Genomic DNA, 23,307 nt, shown 5'->3' on the forward strand with positions numbered 1-23,307 from the left:
AGAGAGCGCTGAATTTTGTGTAAAACCACGGAGACAGCTGTTAAAGTTAAGCAGAGAAATTGGGAATGTGAGTGTGTAAGTTATATAGAGTTTTCTTAAGTCACTAGGTGAGAAAGAGTTTAAGGTTTAAGCTATTTTAGAAAATAAGAGACAAGATGGAGGACTTAGGGTGTTGTCACTTTCTCCTTTTTCTTCCTTCATCTAGGGATTTTTGGGTAATACTAAGTGATTAGGTAGAAAATGCCACAATGCAGCACACAGGTGTCGGGTCATTGGAGCACTAAGAAAAATAATTTACTTGGCATTTGTTAATTGGACAAATAGACATACAAAAGACCTTGAAGAGGTTCTTCATTAGCCATTTTGCACCTCTCTATCTCAGTATATGTAGCTCCTTGTACTCTGTAGATATGTAATATAGATAAGAAAAGAATAAACAGCCAAGTCCAAACAAGAGAAAACAGTCTCTCTCATCACTCTCAGTCCAAGGAAAAAGAACCCAATTACCAGTATCGCATCCCAACACAACCCCTGCCATAGGCAGGGACATCTCACACCAGACCAGGCTGCTCAAAGATCCATCCAACTGGGCTTTGAACATTTCCAGGGATGGGGCAGCCACAGCTTCTCTGGGCCATCTGTGCCTGTGCCTCACCACCCTCACAGTCAAACATTTCATCCTCATGCCTATTCTAAACCTGCTCTCTTTCAGTTTGAAACCATTCCCTCTTGTTCTACTTGCCCTTATAAAAAATCCTTCTCCAGCTTTTTTGTAGGCACCTCTGCTTGCAGGATGAGGGCGTGCAGGCCCTGGGGCACAGGGAAGCACAGATGCATTTGTCAGCAAGACAGACCATTTTGCTTTCATTCTTTAAAATACAGCAATTTGACGGACTTTTCCTATCATTTTCCTAATATGACAATTTGACTGTCTCTTCCTGGCCAGTTTTCCTAAGTAAAAGTCAGCTTGGCCATGTATGTGTGGTATTTGGGCCTGTCTATCGAAAGTGGAAAATACCTGTGTCCCTGCTTTCCAGGACGACTTGTCAGCTGCAGTCAGCATTCTCTCTGAAAGACTATAAAGTGCTAAGTGCTGCCTACAAAAAGCAAGGCATAGAGAAAACACTGATGAAAGCACATGATATTAAGAAGCATTGAGATATATCTGATAAAATCTAGCTTTGCTTTCCATGCCAGCCCATATATTCTGAAAACCTCCTGAAGATCCTTAACCAACCAACCAAAAAAGAAAATATGTAATCAAAATGGCATCTAAATATTAACCTGCTGACTGAAGCAGATGTATACAATTAATATGTGTATATACACATATTATTCTAGTTCCATAGTGCTTTCTACCCCTTTTTCTGTTTTCAGACAGAGCAAGGAAAAGATACCCACAAAGAAGAAAAAATGGGAAACTTGAAAAAGAGTCGAAATCTGTACTTGCAAACCAAATTAAATTTTTAGACACCTCGGTGTTTAAGCACTTTCTTTTCAATCTTATTAAAAGTGCCAAGTTCTCAGAGAGTACCTGTCCTCCCAAAATGATGGTTACCTGATATGTCAGTGCCAGCTGAGCATCTGCCATCATTTCTTATTATGGGAAATGTAGGCCCCATGTGTTTACACTTCTTGAGACTGTCAATCTCTTTCAAGGACTTGGCAAAAGGTTTGCATTTGCATTGGTTTTACTTATCTGAGTTGTTTTCCTATTCTTATGATCACCCTTTTTCTCTGTGAGAGTTTGAATTTCTGGTATAGTAATATCTATCCACATAAAAATGAAGGCTCGACACATTTTAAAAGGGAGAGTAATTTAATCATTGATGAAGGTGCAATATTCTGAGGAAGTCTTAAAACCACCAGAGGTCACACATGGGTTTCTTCCTTCCCCTTTTCCTCTTCCAGCATTTTTTTAAAATTTGTTTGGTTGTTTGCCTGTGCAGCTGGATTTTTGATACAAGGTAGCTAAACTTCACATGTGGAAGATACTGAAAAATAACTGCATTCAATGTTTGAACAGACCAAGTGATTCTAAATAAGTATTTTCCTGTGAAAATTAATGCTGTGCCCAGAATATGAAATGAAGCTGGTTTGCACAACTTGGCAAATTTGTAATGTATCATTTTAATGACAAACAGGAGAAATTAAAAGTATGTGGGTGTTCTTTTGTTGTTGTTTTAGGAGATTTTTGGTTGGTTGGTGGTTTTTTTTCTTTTAAGAGGGATATGGCAGTCAACACATTTGGAGAAATCTCATACAATGTTAGTTATGTCAGCTAGAACCACAACTTCTGCTGGCATAAAGGTCACATATAGAGTTTTCTTTTTGGTGACGATGCTGAACAGCTGAATATCTGAATGGGATACATGTCTCATGCTGATTTGAAATTTACTAGAGAAGTACAGACTTAGGATAAACTACATTGTTCCTGCCTTCTAATTTCAGCCTGTATTAGCATCCTCTGTGTGTGAGTACAAACTGATATATAGGATAGTATTTGTAGTCATACAATTTTGTGGTACTATGTCTTGCAATTAGTTGACACATTTCAACTCTAAATCAGTTCCCAAACAACAACCAAAGAATAATCAAGGGTACTTAAAAACTAGTTGGAAGTCATTGATCAGACTCTTCCATTATATTAGGAAAAAATCATAGACATAATGGAATGTGTGCTGCAGAAGCACCAGTGACCACACCAAATAAGCTCAAATCAACAAAAATCTAATTAAGTAAACTTAAAAATTACCTACAATGTATTCTTGAAAGATAAGAGGAGCACAAAGTATCTACAACTTCCAGAACAGAGGTAACTGAAACAGTGGAAGATGTTGGAATATTCCAGGACCTGATCAGGGCCCTGGGCCATGACTGACAGACACACGAACACAAAGAGTGTCCAAGTTAAAGATGTTCAAATCCACTGTCAGCTCTGGCTTCTCAGGAGACTTGGGGTACTCCATAATACTGAGGAAGGAGAAATAACTGGGACACTCATTAACACAAACCAGTTACCAGTTACTGTGGTGGAATTTCTCTAGAAACTAGGCATCCACATTTATCAAGAATCCAGGCCTGCCAGCCCTCTCATTTTCCAAACTGCAAAAAACCAAAAAATAATAAGGCCCAGGACAACCATCAGTCCAAATTTTTCACTTCAAGTCAAAGGACTGATTTGACTTTTGATTTTTAAAGGACAACTATCATGGCTTTTAAGCAATAATCTGCAGAAGAGATGAATAGCACACTTAGGATCTTCATGATTTATTTGGCAAAGCCTATTAGTTCTTTCTGGAGAAAATTAATAATAATTCTCATCTATTTGTCAGTGGGAATTTAATGTAGGCTAAAAAGTCACTGAGAGTTTTCTTCAGATGGAACTCTGATCAAAACAGAACAAAAAAGATGAGTTTGAGAAAAATGCTTAATAAAGTCTTCTTTAAATGAAAATTACTCAAGACTTGACTGTTAATCAAAAGAACATTACTTACCTTACTCAGCACCACTGTATCAAAATCTGGCAGCAAGTTTTTAAAAGGAACCCTTTTCTCTTTCTTATATCGTCATAATTTATAACAGCTGAATTATTGGCTATAAATACTCTTTTCTTTCTACTAATGTATTATGCTTCTGGGATTGTTCAGAGCAGATATTTTGTTACTAAGAGAATAAGCTCCTAAATTCAGGCTTCTGGAAAAAAAAAAATTAAAACACATTCAAAGTAGCAGCTGTTCAAAGAATATCACTGTGCCATCTTAACAGACTAAATTTTATTTTCACTAATATTAAAAAATATTGAAATTTGTCACTAAATTTATTTTCTGAACAAAGGAAGCTGCTGCTTGCCATAAACTGGAGCATATTTATGCATATACCAAAATTAAAGGTTCATATTCAATTCAAATATAAAAATTCAAATGGGATGATTTAGCAGAGGGAGTTTGCTGTTGAAAGCAGAGAGTTAGATAAGCAAAATACATTCCTAAAAATATGTTTAGTATCGAATTATAGAACATAAAAGATAATGGTGTAATATATATAATCATACACATGGAGGAGTTTTTCTACACATACTATGCACCTTACTTTAAAACAACACAAAAAACCCCTACCAAAAAATATTCTGTAAAACTAATACCAGCAAGATTTGAATTTTGTTGGGTTTTTTTGAAAATGCCCTGATAGATTCTTAATATGAGATGGTTTGGAACACTGATATGTGACAGTGTAGCTATATACAGCTCTTTATGCCTTTTATAATCAGAGAGGTTACACGTTAGTGTTTTGTGTCACAAGTAGGAGTTACCTGATCGCAAACACGATACGAGTCGGGCTCCGCTGACTGCAGCGCTTCTGTTCTCTTCCCTGACTCACACAAAATCTCATGTATCACAATTCCCCTGTTTTTACACCTGCAGAGGCTGAGGGAGGAAGTTTGTGAGCACAGGATGGTGCAGTACTGTGGGATGTGGCTCTGAATCCGGGAGAGAGCAACGCGGGATGCTCGCAGCCAGCCAGGCTGGAAAGATACAGGCTTCTCACATTAACACTCTGTGAGCTGCAGCAAACAGAGTTACCAGATTAGCTGGCTCAAATTGTGTCATGAACTTATTTTTAGCATGCTATTATGCCTCTGGGATATATTTTATTTATGAGGGAATTGAACCTAAACAGATGTTGTAGCTGTTTTCTGAAAACGGGCTTTATGCAACTTGCTGTGAGGAACCTGAAAGACTGTATGTTTTGGGGAAGGGGCAGAGTGAATGTGTGAGGCTAACATAGTAGTCCTGAGGCGCTTCTGGGAAATCAATTTTCCAAACAGACACCTAAAATAGATAAAAAAGGGGTTTCTTTTCAATTTTTATAAAGAAAAATAGAAGTTCTCCCAACATTTCTCTTAATTTGAAGCAGTATTATGAAACAGAAAAAGCAGGAATTTGCTGGATAGCTTGGCAAAATATGTCAACAGCAGTATGGGATTGCCCAAAGAACTGACAGTGACTCTAGTGGATCCAGCAGTGAGCTGCAGGTATGCATTATGTGGGTGTTCCCTCCCGGGGGAGCTGCAAGTCCTAACAAAGAACACAAGAACTGTAATTTGCACGGGTTAAGTTGCTCAGTCTCAGCACAAAAAACTGAGTTCTGCTTCCCCAAGCATCATCTTGGAAGGCTGCCCTGGTTTCTTGGCTACAGGACAGGGTCTCTAAGAGAGCTTGGAGAGCAGATGAGAGCATCATCTTGGTGATGACACCAGGTTCAGTTAGGGACAGCTAACTGGGAAAAGCTAAAATAAAACAAATTTTTTAAAAAAGGGAAAAAGACATTTTATCACTTACTTAGCAGTGTTGACAAGAAGTGGCAAAACTACACAGGGAAGGCACCAGGAAATAAAACAATTTTGTGACATCTTGGGTATGGGCTGTGCAGCAGACAAAGGACAGAAACAGGGAAGGACTGCAGTCACAATGCTAAGGAACAGAGGGAGCACAGAATTGCAAAAGCTTTTGTCAATAGGATTTCATACCCAATTATTGTCACAGGACTCTCAAATTTTATTTCCTGCATTTCTCCTGGCAGAAGGCCAGTTCTCACATGACCTCCATAATTTTTTAATCCTATCAATGAAATTGTCTTTCCTTCAAGGAAAGCCCATTTTCTTCCCTTTCAAGACAGCTGATTTTCCCTAGAAGTTACAACTGTTTTATAAGAAAACTGACCATGAATTGTAAGTTTTCTCTTACAGAGATGAACCAGCACCAGCATGCCAACATTTGCAAGTCTTTGATTTTGTGATTATTATACTAGATGCAGCCCTCCCACACAGGATGCCACACAGAGGCTTTTTTTCCTTTTTCTTACCTGGGTGTCAAATGGTTGTGCCAGGTGGCAGTTTTGAACACAGGCAAAGAGCAGATGAGACACACCAGCACGGGATCCTTAGGAGATGCTTGGCCTCTTCCATAGGCTGTAGCTGCTGGGTATGGAGTGCTCCTAATCTCACACCTGCTTCTGGCTGGGGCTAGCAACACAGTCAAAGCTCATCTGAACCTACCAGGAAGCCTTAAGAATTCACAGATTATTTTGTTGCTTAAAAATCCAGATGTTTCTTATCAGCTCAGCAGGGCTCTTTTCTGCATAATAATTCCTTTGATTTATCTGCCCTCCCTGTCCCTGACTATGGTCAGAAGAGTAGGTGGCAGGGAGCAAAGCCTGATTCAGCAGCTGCTATTGCTCATTTTCTTGTCACTCCATAGGTCACTGGCTGGCAGAAATCTCTGTGGAAATGCATCTAAAAATATTTTGAAAACTTGGCCTCCACTGATGAGAAAATTAAGTGGTGACTCATGCTCCCATCAGCTCCAGACTCGATTACTGCAATTTGATGGACTGAGAAGCTGATGCTCCACCGAGACTGCAATTTGCTTAGGGGAGCAGCCGAGAGGCCTCATTGGCATTCCTTGTTTCCAACACATCTCTCTTGTCCTTTTAATCACCAATAAATTTAATTTCACTTCTCACTGAAGATCTCACTCTCCACCTTTCTTGGCAAGAGGAACAATCCAGAGGCTGCTTTCATGACCTATGCTGCAGCTTCAGATGACAGCACAAAGCAGACCTGCCTGGAGCAATGCCTCCAACCTGCATTTCCCACCATAGCTTTCTCTAGTCCTGCACAGTCCATGCAACTCCAGAAGATTCCTTACCATCCTGCAGGTGTTCCCTGTAGAATGGGAATTTTACAGGAACAGGCAGAAGCGGCAGTGTAATGATCATGATCATAATGTGGTTGAAGCAAGAAAATGGCAAAGAGGAGACCACATCCCTCTCCTGACATTGTTCTGACAGGATGCTGTAAGTTTTGGTCTGGGAGACTGGGGCTACGGGCTACCCCCTGCATCCTTCCCCCCCAAAAAAAATAGGGACAAAAGAGATTTGGTTTGTAAGATGCTGGAAAGGGCAGGCCGTCAAATCTAAAGTAAAATACTCTTCATTTACTCTCATCATGTGCTACATTATCCCTGAGCTTTGTTAGAACGATGGCAGGGCTCTTCAAACAGCTTCCCTGGGGAGACTGCTCTGCAGCTTAACAACCTTGCACTGGAGATGTGCAAGTGTAACCAAGGGCAGAATTTAGTCTCTTGTCTATTTAACGTGTTTGCGAGGGACTGCCTGTGTTCCTGGCACTTTATAATAATAGTAATATAAATGCATTTGGATTATAACCAAATGGAGAAACTATGATTTAGCCCTTTACTGTGTTGTAATTCCCAAATGCATCAACATCTATTTAAGTGCAAAACAGTCTACAGTTTACAAATACAAAGCTGCGATTGTCTGCTGTAAGGGTTCTGTATGAGAGTATGATTCAATACAAAACACAATTCAGTGTCTGAAATTTCATTTTTAATGGCAGAATAACATCAAAAAAAGTAGCTCTTTCTCCATATGCAGTCTTGCAAAAAAAAAATGTATCCCAGGGACTTGGTCCTTTCTAGTCATTTCTACATATATAGCTGCTCATCTCTTATGCACGTATGCACTCGCACATAAATCAGTGTGCTTGCAGACAGACCATATTTCATCTTGCCTTCCAACCTCCCGCTGTCAAGATATTTCCACAGAAAAATGTACACAAATAAAACTAACAGCTCCTTTTTCCCTGACTGCCAGAGTAATGTAGGGGACTACTTCTGTAAAGCCAAGTTCCTTCTGCTCTGTGAACAAGCACAAGTGCGCAGCTTCTGCTGAGACTGCCTTTCTACCACATAACCTGTTCACACTAACTAAAGGATCAACGAGAAGAAACAACACAACCACATCTTTGATTTTAACTACATTAAAATCACTTATCTTGGTAAGTTACTGGAGTCATCAAAAGCTTTTCAAATTAATGCACAGAAAGGGAAATAAAATGTTTGAGTAACTCAACAAAAAGTGCAAACATTGCCTACGACCTCTGAAGTGCTGTTTCATTGTTTGTGTGTTTTTTTTTTTCCTCTGCTATCATTAGATGGGATTCTAGAGATGCAGAAATAGGAAACCTTGATGATCAAGAAAATCTTCATGTTGTAACATGGGCGAAAGTTCTCATTTGCCATCAGTTTTGTCTGATTTAATATCAGTTAAATTTAAAGACAAGTTGAAAAGATTCACAACTGTTCTAAGTCTTTACTGAAAACCTAGTTCAGTTCAATGCATTAATTTTCAATTGATGACAACTAGCAGTGTTTTGAGGACTTTCTTTCCTCAAGTTCATAAAGTATTTTCAGACAGTTAATGGGTTTTTTTTAAAAAACCAACCAAATAAAAAAGCAAACAATTTAAAAGCTCACCCACAAAAGAATATAACAGATAACAGAGGTAAAAATGTGACCTAGAGGATAAATAATTTTATCTTGTTTTCCTTTTAACAAAATTGAATTCAAAACCATTCTGTTTATTAAAGACATATAACAAGCCATAAAACAAATATCTTAACAGTCTTAACAGAATTGATGTGCACAATTCAGTTTCATTAAGTATGGATTTAAAATATATATTTCAGTTTAGCTTGATATTCCCTTTAGACCAACACCTCCAACACTCATACACGATATTTAAGCTGCCCCAAAGCAATCAACAAGGACTTTGTAAAGACTAACAAAACTACATTGTTAAACAGTTTGAAATACTTTTATGAAAAAAAAGCCCCAAAAAACAAAGGATGTGTTCAATGGAATCTAAGCAAGTTGTTGGAAGTACTGAAAGACAGAGATTCAGTACACAGAGGTAGCTCAGTAAGGGTACTTGCAGTGTTCTGACTATTTAGCATTGACACAACCACAGTCAGCTACTGTCTGCTTGAACTCTTCCTATGTACTTTAAAAAAGGGAACACTGCTTCTGGGCCTGTTGTCTCACCATTCAAAACCAACAGCAAGAGTCACTGATTTCAGTGGGATTGGGATTAAGTCTTTACATTTTCTGAAAATTCAGGTTTATGGAAGCAGAACAAAAAGAAACCATCCTGAGTTTGGAAGCAGTCCCCTGCTGCAAGCAGGGTTTTTAAACCCAGATGAATTTTTTTCCCATATGGAACCAGTTACCACTCAGAATGCTTAAGGAAGTGGAATCTTGAATTTGGCCCAGGAACTCTCCAGTTCCTCTCAGGCCTTTTGGTGGATCTGCCTGTGCTATCCAGGGATGCACTGATCAAACTTGTGAGCTCACTGTCCATGGGAAGAGAGCAGAGCCCTGGTGACATGGCCAGTGGACAGTGTCCCTCAGCCTCCTCACCTACTCAGCAAGGAGAGCTTGATCCCCCTCCAGGGAAGGAAAGAATTCAGCATGTGCCACCTCCCTACCTTTGTCACGTGGTCCTTTTATTGTTGTGCCAGGTCTGAACAGGGTGATGCTGTCAGCTCCCCATAGTTTCTCATACTGATGGCAACAGGAAGTGGCCATCAGGTAAAGCACCGAGGACTGGTACCGCATTACTTTTTGCCTGTTGTTCACAGGACTGGAAGTAACAGACTAGGTAAACTAAGCAGGTTTGTTTTGTTTTTTTTAAAATAAGGCAAAAAGATATTAATTTCACATGCCTATTATCACACAGAAGATCTTCAGCTTGTGTAAAGGCTTACAGCCTTATCAGAGCTCTGATAATCTATATTTGCTAAAGACTTGTTAGGTGTTTGTGCTCAGCCACACCTTTAGTTGCAGTGTTAACCATGACACACACGGAAGCTCTGCATTTATACCATTGACCTATTCCTTTCCTTACTTAATATTTTAATGCACAATTGCCAGCACAGTTTTTGCAGATGGGCACACCTCCCAGTCTGGACTAGAGCATGTTTCTGAAATCTTGATCTTCCAGACCAGATGTAGTCAGTGCTGGCTGCATGTTTAAATATATGCCTGCATTCCTTTCTCTTCAACACCTAGAAATAGTATCTTGTATTCTTTTTTTTTATATAAGTTTATTAGAAAGAGTAATACTATTTTTAAAAAGTCATGATTGATTGTCAAATGAGCTAAGCTAGAGTTTCTGTTACTATAAGGATCCTTTTAATTAGCAGAAAAAAAAATAATTGTCAACTTTCTTGTCCTCACAAGCTACTATTCATTACCAATGCAGCAACAGAGAAAATATAGCTTGGCTTACTACAATAAAGGCTCTGATTCATCATCCTAAATTCTCTGTGCAGGTCTCTGTGCATTGCACAGGGGGAAGGAACAGAAAAAAAAGAAAACCAAAAATTTGTGATCTTCAGGGGTAAATTATAAAAAGATCTCCTAGCTGCAAACACAAATACTTCACTCATAACCCAAGCACCAGACCATTTCTTTGAAGAAGCTTATGAGGCATTTAAGATATACAATGGCACAATATCATACAATGGAATTAAAAGAATTTTCTTGAGAAACCATTAACTTTGAAGGAATGTCTAGACAACTGTGTCAACAAATGCAAATAATTCATGCTTTTCAGCTTCTATCCATTGGATGGCCCCATGCTGAGTATACACAAACTCAGAAGAAAAAGGCATGTCACAGTCATATGACTGGGGAGTGTAACAGAGTCACACAAAAATTCAAGTCAATCTCAGACAAAAACCTTCAGAAAGCTCTTCCCCAGGATAAGCCAGCAGTGGGATAGGCTTCTGGTCATTTTGGCTAGTTTAAAACAGAGCTGGTGCACCCTGGCTTCAAAGCAGGGGCAATGGAAGAACCAGCTGTCAGTCATGACCATTTACTCGGTTAGAAAAATAAAGGACTCCAAAATACTGTACAACCTCTTGCAGCAGCCAACAAAGTGGCTTCTGAAAACAATGCTTTTGCCAAAAATGCATCTGTAAGGCACTTAACAGGTATCTTTTAATATATATATATATAGATATAGATATATATAAAAAAATAAAATATGCACCGAAGCAACATTCACAAAACCCAGCTGTGTCAATTGTCCGTGTGTACAGTATAGTACATATATACATTCACTGTGACACAGGCCATCTCCACAATTATACCTTCACGGGTGCTTTGGGCTGCCTGGTTAGTTTCAGTGCCTGTGAACAGGAAATGAAAAAGTCACTTTTTTGTACCCTTAAAAGACAAGCAACAGCACAGGGTAAGAGTCTCATTTTATAAGGGGCAACAAAACACTGTACTTCTGAGAGGCTGAGAGAGGAGTCAGCGTGCAGCTGACAGGCTGTGGGTTCTGAGATGATGTTTTTGTCTCTAATGGCCCATCACAACCTCCACTTACACACAGAAACCACCAGGACCATGGCTACAGTGCCAGTGAAGGAAGCAGAGATGGGTCTCAGATGCCTTTTAGAAAGCGACTATTTGGACCCCACTCAAACCACTCATGGCACAGATAGAAGAGCTTCAGACCCACTTAAGGAAAGACAGGGAAGAATTCTTTATACAGAATTTGTGCCAACACCTTTGCGTCCCCAGCTTCCTTCCACATGGCTCAAAGTCTGCTCAGAGGATAATCACTGCTGCAGTGGTGGATGTCATGCACCTCTGATGTTTATACCTTCCTTTCTGAGAAAAGGTAAGGATAAGCCAAAGTCCATCAGTCCAGAGGTGATCTTATGCCAGGGGACACCTGGTATCTTTGTAGCTCTGTTGTTGCTGAGGAAGAAAGAAATCCCTTTCTATTCTGACAGCAGGGTCCAGCTCTGTGTTCCTCACAGGGCTGGCCAGTTATGGTAGCTGAGCTATTTATTCAGTGTGACAGAAGTTCAACTCAGTGCTCATGCTTCCAGTTTGGCAGGAAGCAGCCTCTCTAGGAACTCTCCCTCAACTAGGGAGAGAAATGTGATAGGCTTAAGAAGGCCAGGTTTTCAGCTGCTCCTGTACAGCAGTGTGGTCACTGGGAAGGATGCTGGCTGTTGGTGTGCTCGGAAGCAAAAAAAAACTCCGTGCCTTCTTACAGGGAAATTAGCAAATTCCAGAAATTTGTAACCTGTGTTTTACCAAATTCTTTTGGGTGAAGAGCCCTGACAGACTGGCATTTGTCTGACTTCCCATTTCCAGCAGGTTTGCTAAACAAGCAATTTTCAGTCTGAGAGACACCTGATGGGGCTTCTTATTGTAGATATTAACCTTTAATATTGCACATTTAAAGCTTGTAAGCACTGCTTGAAAATCACTCCAGCACAAATGTAAACCCTTAAAAAACCCCCAAACCTTTAAAAATAAATGGGCTATATTCCCCTCAGAAACACCAGCATTTAACAATTGTTAAATCCAGCCCTTTGAGATTAGTCTTTTGGATATTATTCAGCAAGAGACTTCGGAGAGAGAGACATCATTCCACACTTTGTTTGGGGAAACAATTTTTTAACTTTGTAGTTTGGCAGATTCTGCTGCCATATTTACAAAGTAGAAATACCTTAGTGTAGATGAACCTCTAAATATTTAAATTCAATTTCATACAACTCGATCACATGTACTATCATAATTAAGTAAGAATGTCACTGCAGTTGAGTACTGTGACTGGATAACTGCCTCCCCCTGCAAGAGAGATGCCAAAATGAAGCCAAGGTGTTTGTAGAAAATAAACATCAAGGGTGATGATGACATGTTTATTTTCAAAGCAGGAGACCATTATCCAGTCACAACATTCACTTCTATTATACTTATTGCAACTGTACCAGATCCAACCTCATTGATTTTTTTCAAAGAGTAATTAAAATAACATTTGTGAATAATACAGAAGACCAACTAAAGAAACTGCTGCAACAGAACAACAATCCCCCAAAGTGGTTCTACAGTGGCATTACAGTCTGCTTAGCACAGGAGGTTTATTTGATGCTTAATGAATAAGAAACTAGTGCTGGTGAACTGTAAATCTCTCCAGTACTGATTGACTCTTCTGATGCTTTGTTTAAAGGCTGTTTTAACTTGCAGCAGCTGACAGCAGCCCCTAAAGGCCATTACTGCCCTGAGAATCAGGGAGGTCTGGATGAGCTCCAGCCCCACTCCTGAGATGCTGTAGAGAAGTCAGCATTGCAGGGATTGTTCTGTCACCAGCAGCATTAACTTTAGGCTATCTTTCTACAGGAATAACATGGAATTTTCTTTACACCACCTGTAAAGTCTCCTGATAATTTCTGATTGAAAGAAAAACCATGATTTTCAGACTGATAGGTAACTGCCACTGGATTCTCAGATTTTCATTTTCAGATACTCAGACCGGTATATATTAACAAGGTCTGATTTCTGAACACAGCTTCTGAAAACTGAGAGTTTTCCTGCTTTTTTACAGTTCAGGTAGCACATGAAAAGCACTGTTTTGGGGAATTTTAGCATTCAAGATAGCAAGGTTACTTTAGTGGTGTGAAGCTGCAAAATGACTATCACTAGGTTTTGCTGAAAATTATAAAGGTGAGTGTTATCAATAAAATAGATTTCTCCACAGCTAAGTGGAAAATGCAGGGTGCTGATGGAGCTGGGCTCAGCTCAGTAGGTCTCAGCCATCACTGAAAATGGCTGCCAAAGGTTGCTTCAGTTGCTGCAGCTTTTTAATCTTTATTATCTCAGAACATTAAAAGACAGCATTAAAGTCGATTTCATGGACTAGCTTTTTGCAGGGTTATTCTGAGAACCTGACTAAAACCACTACAATTATTTCCCATAGATCACAGAATGGCTGTCAGGTATTGATACCTTCAGTTTTGTACTGAAATAAACATAATTTGAATCAGTGATGTTGATTCCAAACCCTCTAGGTTATAGTCTATAATCCTACAAGTTATCCCATGCCTTAATTTTGGCATGAAATGGGATGCCCCAGACTGCTGTGAACTCCTTGTTATTGTAAAAGGTGACCCAAGTGGTGGGGGGGAAGGGGAAAAAAGTTTTCATCCTGTTTCAATCCAGTTCAGAAAGTGTCCTTATTTTACCTCATTTCCCCAGCTCACATGCCAGCCAACACATCTTTGTCACTTCTCCATAAAGGAGATCCAAAGCTGTGATTATTAGTCAGCTAATGGATGGAGACATTCTTATGGCATAATTTGAATGAATTTGTAATTTGAATTAACTGTAGAGGTCTAACTTCATGCTTTGAACTTTTTCATAGTCTTTTCAATCCCCATTTCAAGTGGGATAAAGTTCTGCATTTTTAATTTGACACTGCTGTGATTATCACTGTTACAGAGAAAGCAAGGAAATAGAAAAATCCCTACCATAGAAGGAACCCCAGGAGTTTAGGACATGTTTAGGTATTTTTCCCCTCACAATACACTTGCCATTATAAATCAAATCCAGCAATTCTTACCTTTTGCCTAGAAACCATCCAGGATTTTATTGTTGGTACCAACAGACTGCCAAGAAGGATCTGAGCAGGGTGATAGATGAGCAAAGGGACGGAAATTAAGGACAAGTGTTCATAACCTGCAAATACTATCTTCAGCATGGGAATCCCTGCAGGCAGAAAAACAGGAGACAGACTCTCACCTCAGACTTTGAGCTCCAGATAAAAGCAAACCATTTTATGTTGCACTGACATTTCACAAAAAAAAAAAAAAAATCCCCCAAATCCCAAAATGAACTGAAATGTTTTATATATTAAATCAAATCCAAACGAGCAAGAACATTAAAACAAAAAATACATGGCAGAGAAAGTTCTGTGGCAGAAGGGAGGAGTAGGGAATGCCAAAAAAGATCTTTTCTAATTATGGTAATATAGCAGTAAATAAAAACTGCTGCTGAAGACTTGATATACAATGCTAGAGCATGACTGTTCAGTTGCTGAGCACAGTTCTGAGCTGCTTTTTCTGAACTACTTCCTCACACTGGGCTGTTCTGTATTCACATCCAATCTCCATCCATGTCCTCCATCCATCTATCCATCCAACCTGCCCAACTCCTGCTTGTAACCTTTGCAGCCTTTCCTTGGTCTGTTCTCCACTGGAGGAGGGCCATGATTTGCTTGTACATTCCCTCCAGTTGGTGAGCATCCAAATGAGAGCCTTCCCTGCTTTGACTGATCCATGAGACAGAAAAGGTTTAGTCAGCTGAGTGAGCAATATGAAGTGATCCTGCCCACTAAGAGTTGGGCAGCAGCTGGAGTACAGAAGTTGCTGGATGCTGGAAGAAGTGTGCTAAGACCTAGAGATGGGCCATTTTTCCTAAGAGCTGGAATTTGCAGTCAACAGTGCTAATTCTATCAGACATCTCTGTGCACAATCTTCCCACTTGATGATGTGATACGTAAACCAATCATTCCCTTCTGCAGAAATGAAACCAGTTATGCCTACTTTGAGCATTAGTGCCCAAAATTATGTTTAAATCTTGGAACTTTGCTACCATACTCTACAAAGTACAGGTGCGGGCAAAACCTGCAACCAGCTCTGTCTTGCCTGACCAGATATTTGCACAGCTGCCAACAAGAGCAACTGCAATTCCTCAGGAGTCTCCTGAGAATGCACTTTATTTTCTCTCTCATCTTAAATGCCACTCTAGGAATCCTCTGCCAGCATCAATCTTGAAGTGAAACAGACTATACACACAGTTTTCACAGAGCTCATCTGAGTGTCTCATAGAATCATAGAGTGGTTTGGGTTGGAAAGGACCTCAAAGACCATCTTGTTCCAGGCCCCTGCCACAGGGACACCTTCCAGCAGACCAGGTTGCTCCAATCCCCATACAACCTGGCTCTGCCTTGTCTCCTTTCTCAGTAACGACAAAACAGATTTGTGCCACATACCCTCTATTTCCCCAGGAGGAGATCTGCCAGAGCTGTCATATTTATGGAAACTTTTCTTTCTATCTTGGATAAACTCCCATTCTCAACACCATTTCAGATTTCCTTTATTAAGTTGATGCCTCCCTATGTGAGCAAACAGCTTATTTGTTGAATATTACCACTTCCACATTACCAGTGTCCCACTATTGCTGACATGTGTCTAGGCTTGCTGAAATCTTCACTATGTTTCCACAGCACCATTTACATTATTATTATTATTATTATTATTAGCTTCATCACATCATGCCACTAAAAATCTCATGCTTATGCTAGTAGCTTTACCTATGTGTATATTTCCAGGGATGGATAAAATCAAATAAATAAAAGCTTCCATGCTTTATTTCAGTATCATGATTACCTTCAAAACAACATCATGGACCTATCCCACAATTGCTTATTATTAACAGTAATTTCTGGGTCATGGGAATAAATACTATTTAGATAGAAATTAAATAGGCATTTGCATTATATTAAGGCATGTAATTTACCTCAAATGCCCATCATACTGCTTCTGTAAACAAATAAAGGTTTTATTGCCTGTTTCCACATCTCAAATTGACCCTTGTGGGTCCTCTTCTATTTTCTAATCATAGAAAAACACACTAGAGTCCCAAGCTATGAACATGCTGTATTTCTGTTTGTAAGACAGTACCTGGTGTTTTGGTAGTGCAATTTCATCCACAGATCCAAAAACATTTTAGTAAGCTGAAGAGGGCTCCTACAGAGAATCAAAAACACTACAATGACTAGCCTAAGATCACACAGAAACTAATGGCAGAGATGTGAACAGAATGCATCCAAAGTGACTGAGACATGCTTTAGATAACTGTACATTTTCTGAAAGAAATATAAGAAATTCCAGCCTAAAAGGTAAATTCTCTAGAGGAAAACTATTTCTGTAAACTAGGAAGAGAAAATTAAAGTTGTCAAATATAAATACAAAATACTGTAATTAGCATGACAATATAATTAGATCACTGGGTAGAAAGAGGTTCTTAATTCACAGCTTGTTTAAATACATGTCACAACAACAGGTTCCTGGAAGCTACTAATGTGCAATTAGAGTTCCTGTTATTTACCAGGAAATGCTAACTGGTAAAAAGAAGAAATAATAACCATTTTTGCAGGTAAGGACTAGTCTAATGGAAAGAAAAAAACCCCAACCTTGTTGCCTTTTGGTTGCGCTTTCTGATCTTTATAATTCTAACTTTGCCAGTTTGCAACTCTGTCAGAAAATATTTTGTGATAGAGATCCCCATAGTGTAGTCACAAATGCTTGTGTCAGTAACATTACCACAAAGCTACACAGAATGAGTTTTATTTATTTTAAAAACGCCATCTAAACTTTTTAGTAGCAATGTGTAGTAGCTGCAAGCATCAGTATGACTTTAAATGACATAGAAAACCAATGCAAATATCTAATTAGGAAAACCATTCTCTAATAGTTACTTTTACTTCTTTTATAATGAAGCACAAAAGCAACTACATTTTTCTCATATATATATGTATATAAATATACATATATAAACACTTGGGGAAAAAACAAACACTGAAGGCTCACGCCACAAACACCCATTCATGCTGCTGTCATTTATGGAGTTAAAAGCTTCCAGCAATCTGGTTCAACCCTCTGCCACAGACCCTCACTCACTAAATATCATGAGACCTGAATAACAAAGTTCTCTTCTTGCTTTGGCACTAAGCTGGTCAGCTTTGCTCAAAGTGGGGGTTTAACAAGCTTCCCATCCTCCTCCAAAGAAAGGAGTGGGATGAGACAGCAGCACCCCACCTAACTAGGGCTATAGAGAGCTTCAGCAGAAGGGAGAAAAAACAAAGATTGTTCTACAGGCAGCCCTTTCAAACAGAATCATTGGTCTTCCCAACTTTTACCCCAAATTTCCCTCTTCCCCTTTGTTTGGGTATGTTTCTCCTACCAGTGATCCCCCATGTTCCCATCTTCCTCCTTGCTCTTTGGCTCTGGTATTCAGAAGCTCTTTTTCTCTTCGTATTTTCTCCCTTCCTCCTTTTCCCTCTGCCACTCCCATGCTTCCAACCTGCAAGGGTTTGTTTCCCAAGACCTTTGATTCTATTCATTGCAGAAATGTAAGTTTTGGGTAAAATCACTCAGCTGCACTAAGGGCAGGGGCACCAACATCACTATCCCACTCCAGCTGAGAGAAGAAGACGGGCCTGTGACCATGTTTCAGTTTTCTCTCTTTTTGTGTCCTCACTTGGCTCTTTTTTTTCCACATTGAGCACTTTGAAATCTGAGGAAAGCAAAGGAAACACTGTTAATCCATGACCTTCAACAGAAGCAGGGAAGAGTGAGAGAACTGCTCTTGAAGCCCAGTATAGGAAAGCCCTCTTTGCTCTCCATCACTCCAGGGTGTTCCAGTTTGGCTCCAAACAAGGTTATCGGCCCTGGCCAGAGGCCACTGCTTCTCTAATAACCTGCTCAACTGAAAACTACTTAATCCTTCCTCCAGTTTGCACCCACTATAGCCTCCCACATCCTCCCTTTTCCCCTTTGCTACTTTCACATTTCCTAAAAGGCCCATGAAAATATTATGCTGCACTTCACTACATTTAGTTAACTGTAAAATAATAATAATAAAAAACCCTAAAAGATTTGAAGGTATTTTTAAGATAATTTAAATATAGGACTCTTTTCATCTAGCTATCACTGCAGTAATATAAATGAAGCAAATTAATTTTAATGCTCCAAGGTACTGATTCTGTGTCACTGTCACTGACAGGATCCAACTAGACTTTATGAGACGGCATTTGACTTTATGGAAGTGAGCACTATGCACGCATTTACAATTTTACAGGGACTTTAAGCTGTCATGCTGAAAAATGTTTATAAAACATTAATCAAAAAATGCCTCTTTAATACAATGCATTGTCTGAAAGATGTTAGAAGGCACATATTGTAAATGGATTCTTTTTCTGACTAAAGTAATTTCTACCAAAAGCCTTTCCCCACTGCTATACAAGTACACAGTGTGGAGAGATAAAGAGCACTTTCTCAGCACATTACTACCTGATCCAAACACTTGGGAAATCACTAATGTACAGCATGCCATATTTCCATGTCACACATGACACATTTGTCTAAAATTACCCAACAGAGTTTGACATTGCAGCACATTCCTTAGCAGAGCTTTCAACTGACATCTGCCAAGTAAGAACTTCAAGTAGGAGCTTTCTTCTTCTAACAAGCAAGTAAGAGTTTTCTTTTATCCTATACCCATGACGGAAATGATAAAACAGTAAGTACTGGAAATCAGAGTTTTTTTCTATTTTAATCTGTTTATTTTATGCTCGCTGGATGTGTAAGCTCCCCTTAAAGCTCTGTTTCATCATTTGCTGATCTCTATCACATTGCAGTGTGTTTCAGAGAACTTAATAGAACATTTTTATTACCACCAAAACACAGGCCATTATCTCTCACACCCAAAGCAGAATTATTGCTAGTGCTCTACTTCCATACTTCACTGTATAGGTTTTTTCCCTTCAATGTCTTCATAACAAACAATTTATCCTAAACCTTTATTGCCTACATTACTGAAACACATTCCACATCACAAAACACTGCAGCATTTCTTCTCAGGAAAAGATATTTGGGGCAAAACAAAGAGGTCATTCTAGGGCTGTGGAACCATCAGGCATTCACAAATTAGAATGCCAAAGAACCCTCACAAAGTGCAAATACTTGGAAGAAAAGCTTTAGCCTCTGAATTTTCACCTCTCTTGTACTTGCCAATGCATTTCAGAACTCTGAATTGCCACAATCTTCAAGTGTAATACACAGAATGAATCAGGTGTATGATGGTAGCTTCTCTGATGCTCTCTATGCTACTCTCATTCTGAAGGATCCTCTCAGAGATTGATGTGAAAAGAACATTATTGGTCAAACAGCTATTTATTTTTTCATCTGAGAAAAGGCCTGTAAAGAGGGGCATATATTGATTGCACTGAACCTCTCCTAAGCTGCCAGAGCAGTGGGGTTCTGAATTCATGCTGCCAAGACAGTGCCAAATGAGCACCTGAAATTTGAGCGCTAAGTTTCAGAACAGCTCTGCGTGGACCCCAGTGACTGCGTGGTGGGAAGGGCTGGTGAGATTCAGGCAGGGCCTGATTTAGAGAATTAGAGAAGAGTTGTTCATGCAGAGAGTGGTCAGAACAGCAAGATACTGCCCATCTTACTTGAAAACTTTCTTAAGAGTTTCCCTGTTTCTTCCCAGGCAAATCATTGCTGTGGTTAGTTTTGAGGAGACAGAAGGTCACACACTGTGCCTGTCTTCAATGAAGCCTAACCAGGGATAGACGTTTCTTGCCCTCGTTCAGACAGTGCTATGACATACTGAGATCACCAGAGAAGATGTTTTTGACAAATTAACTGGATTCTTTTTCCTACATCCATGCCCTCTCCAAAGCACAACCTGAATTCAAGTTAAATGCTTTTCCCTAAGGACCAGTTTCTTTCAGGTATGGGAATAGATAAATGATACCTGACAGCCTCTAACAATGCAAATATTTGTTTGCTACTGAGTATTCCCATTCCAGCCAAAGAAAGCACCTTCCAATGTAATAAGAAATCACATTACATTGCAGGGAGAATTGTGCCCTTTTGCCCACATACATACTGTATGAAGAAGACTTACATCTAAAACATTCTCAGGGGAAAAAAGGACAATTTTTTTTTCAGTATGTTTTCATATTTCAGGTCAGTGACAAGTGTGATGGAAAGCAAAAACCAGGCTCATGGAGTAGTAAAAACAAACATCTGAGGTGGGGATTACACAAGGGACTGTGTGATGTTAGGAGACTCTGGAAGGACTGCAGGAGAAAACTGCAAAATGGAGGCTGTCCTCGCTCAGTTTGGAGGTGTGGACCCTAATCTTTAAAAATATTTCCCTCTCTTTGGGAAAGAACAATCCCCTTGCATTACAATAAATGATTTACCTCTTGCCAGGACTAGAATTACGGGCCTTAGTGATGTGGCCACATACTGGCCATACAGTTCTGCTGGGATGCAAGAATTTATACTATAAGAGACTGGACTGGTCTAATATTTAGGTAAAGAAGTAAGGGGAAGAGAAATTAATGAGAAAGAGGATTTTCCTTTTGCTGTAACTCCAACAAGAATTTAAAAAAAGAAGAAAACCTAATATGCTTTGAATGCTTTTGTTCATTCTTTTTCTTCAGGTAAATGCCCCTCTATAGTCATACAGAAATCAGTAATTCAAGTGCAATGTGAGTACAGTTACCAAAGAACAGCATATCTTCATACTCTCAAAGTTTTGAGGAAATAAAACTGCAAAAGCAGGGAGAAAGAGAAAGAAAGTACTGTTTGTCTGTTTCTGGGGTTTCAATGGATGCACTCAGATTGGAAATGAATTTTAATGAACACCACAGGCAATCTTACCAACTGCTAACAATGAAACCTTTAACACTAACAACTGAAGACTGGTGCCTGAGACTCCAGAACACCTCCACCTGACTGACAATATGGTGGCAGGAATTAGTTAACAGGGAATTCAGCAATGATTTGAACCACCATAAATCATTTTTCATGTGACTTTTTCTTAATTTGGCACCACAATGTGGATGTAGCAACGTTGTAAGCCCACATTCACACTTCAGTGCTTTTTTTATTCCTTGGATATCAGCTCACTCTTTATACACACACTCTACTCAAAGCATGGACAGCAAATTGATAATGAATTACAAATTTGCTATCAATAATGAAGCTACAAAGCTAAAAATAATAGAATTTTAAACCCTTTTTAGCGGTTTAGTACGGGAAACCTACGAATGAAAGGCATTCTGGACAAAGAGATGGACAAGCAACCTAAACCCACAAAGCTGAGATTTAATTAATTTCATTATTTCCTTGAACACTACTGCCCTTCCACACACAGCTGAGGTTAAGATTTCACAGTATTCAAGTTTTGATTATATAGATTTATCTACACATACTATTAAAAAAACCCATTAAAAATATGTTTTATAGTTGCTCTTATTATATTTGTAAACACAGGCAGGAAAGGTTTATGCTCCAACCTGTTTCATTCTATCTTTTCATCAGATTTTTTTAAAGCTTTTCTCAACCTGTAACCTTGATGCAAAGGAAAACACGATACACAAATTCATTATAAATAGTAAATCAGTAAAACTCTTCATTAAGGAAAAATCTTCAATTTTTCCTTTATTCATCTAAATTCTGTAAAATTTCAGAAAACCTTCCTGCTCCATTTGAGAAAGCATTTTGAGAAAAGTAGCTCCCTACACCTTGAAATCCTATGGGATACCATCTCCTGTTCTAAAACTCTGTGGATAGGGTTATGCACTTGCAGTGGTCATGGCAGCTTTTAGAGATGGATCGCTGTTCCAGACTCCCAAACTATTCTGCAATAGGAGATTTTTAGATTTCGCTGCTGCTGTTGATTTCTCACATCTCTGCACCCACTGCTTTAGAAGTGTCTGGAGTCAGCAGCTCAGACTGGCTGCCAGAAGGTGCACTGAGAGCAGCAAATGTAGATACAACTCTCTCAGGGAGACTCAACATCATCTTCAATAGTCACCAGCTTTCGTATGGGTGACACTTGTAGCCTCTGCCAGCTTGAGGTAGAAAAAACAAAACTTGAGTCATGTCCAAACATGGATCTTCCCAAGGGTAACCTGTCAGCTGTCTGCTGAATATAATGTAGTCTCTTAAAGTAGATAAATTAACTGTTTTAGGTGGGGAGGGAGAGCTCCTGTGTCATTATCATTTTACAGTTGGATATGTGTGTTTACTTTTTTTTTATTTCATTATAAAGAGGTATGAGCTTGCTGTCATTAAAACCCTGCAATCTGGTTTTTAGTGTCTGATCCAATTACGTGTGCTCCTGGAGAGACACACAACCAAATAAATAATTGGAGAGGTGCAACTCTGAAATGACAATTGTTATTCATCGATCTCTTTCTGCAAGTCAAGATTGAGAGATGTAAACTTCAAGTGAATGAGATCTCCTGGGTGAGATTCTTCAGTTCAAACACAGTAAACAACTGTTGTCCTCTGATGCACATTTTAGTACTGCTGCAGGCAAACTTTCTAAATATTAATAAAAAACCTATACAGATGAAAAGGAAGCCCTGGGAGCTGGTACAGAATTTCTTGCACACATTCTAGGTCTAATCAAAGAAACATATGTTTCAGGTCAGAAAGGAAAGGAGATTCCCTAATTTGCTGTAGTACTGCCCCTTTTGGAATCACAGAGGTCAAAATTTACTAAACTGCAACAGATTAAATGTAATAGACTGTGATGCTTGTGGTTAAAAAAACCAAAGGAGAGCCAGGTATTCTGTGCCCAAAAGCCACATAACTCACTGGATTATGCCATTTATTCTGTCAGACTGGCCTGCCAGCACATTTCTCTCTGCAAAGTTCAGACCCAGGGATGCTCTGCTCTGAAGGAGGCGAACAGGGGCCAGTCACATATGAGTAACGAGAGAAAATAAGAAAGACCCTCTGGCAGGGATGATCCCAGTGACCACAGCCTA

The 23,307-nt window shown here is 39.3% G+C and overlaps 1 protein-coding gene across 7 annotated transcripts in view; it reads right to left on the reverse strand.

The window, feature by feature from the left end:
• Positions 1-7,388: 7,388 nt before the first annotated feature.
• Positions 7,389-23,307, reverse strand: part of SLC10A7 (solute carrier family 10 member 7) — a 139,659-nt gene continuing 123,740 nt past the window's right edge. For 3 of the 7 annotated variants that reach the window (XM_086889384.1, XM_023926432.2, XM_086889378.1), the window contains exons 11-12: positions 14,287-14,432; positions 7,389-11,056 (exon numbers count right to left, since the gene is read on the reverse strand). In XM_086889384.1, the coding sequence (XP_086745510.1) occupies positions 11,012-11,056; positions 14,287-14,432 (191 nt within the window). In that variant the 3' untranslated portion in view covers positions 7,389-11,011. Of the gene's footprint in view, positions 11,057-11,530; positions 11,634-14,286; positions 14,433-16,408; positions 16,475-23,307 lie in introns of those variants that run through there. The other 4 variants (XM_086889379.1, XM_086889381.1, XM_086889377.1 and 1 more) reach the window with 3 other exon arrangements.

Source organism: Cyanistes caeruleus, chromosome 5 (genome assembly GCF_971803275.1).
Source record: "Cyanistes caeruleus chromosome 5, bCyaCae1.hap1.1, whole genome shotgun sequence".
Lineage (NCBI taxonomy): Eukaryota > Metazoa > Chordata > Aves > Passeriformes > Paridae > Cyanistes > Cyanistes caeruleus.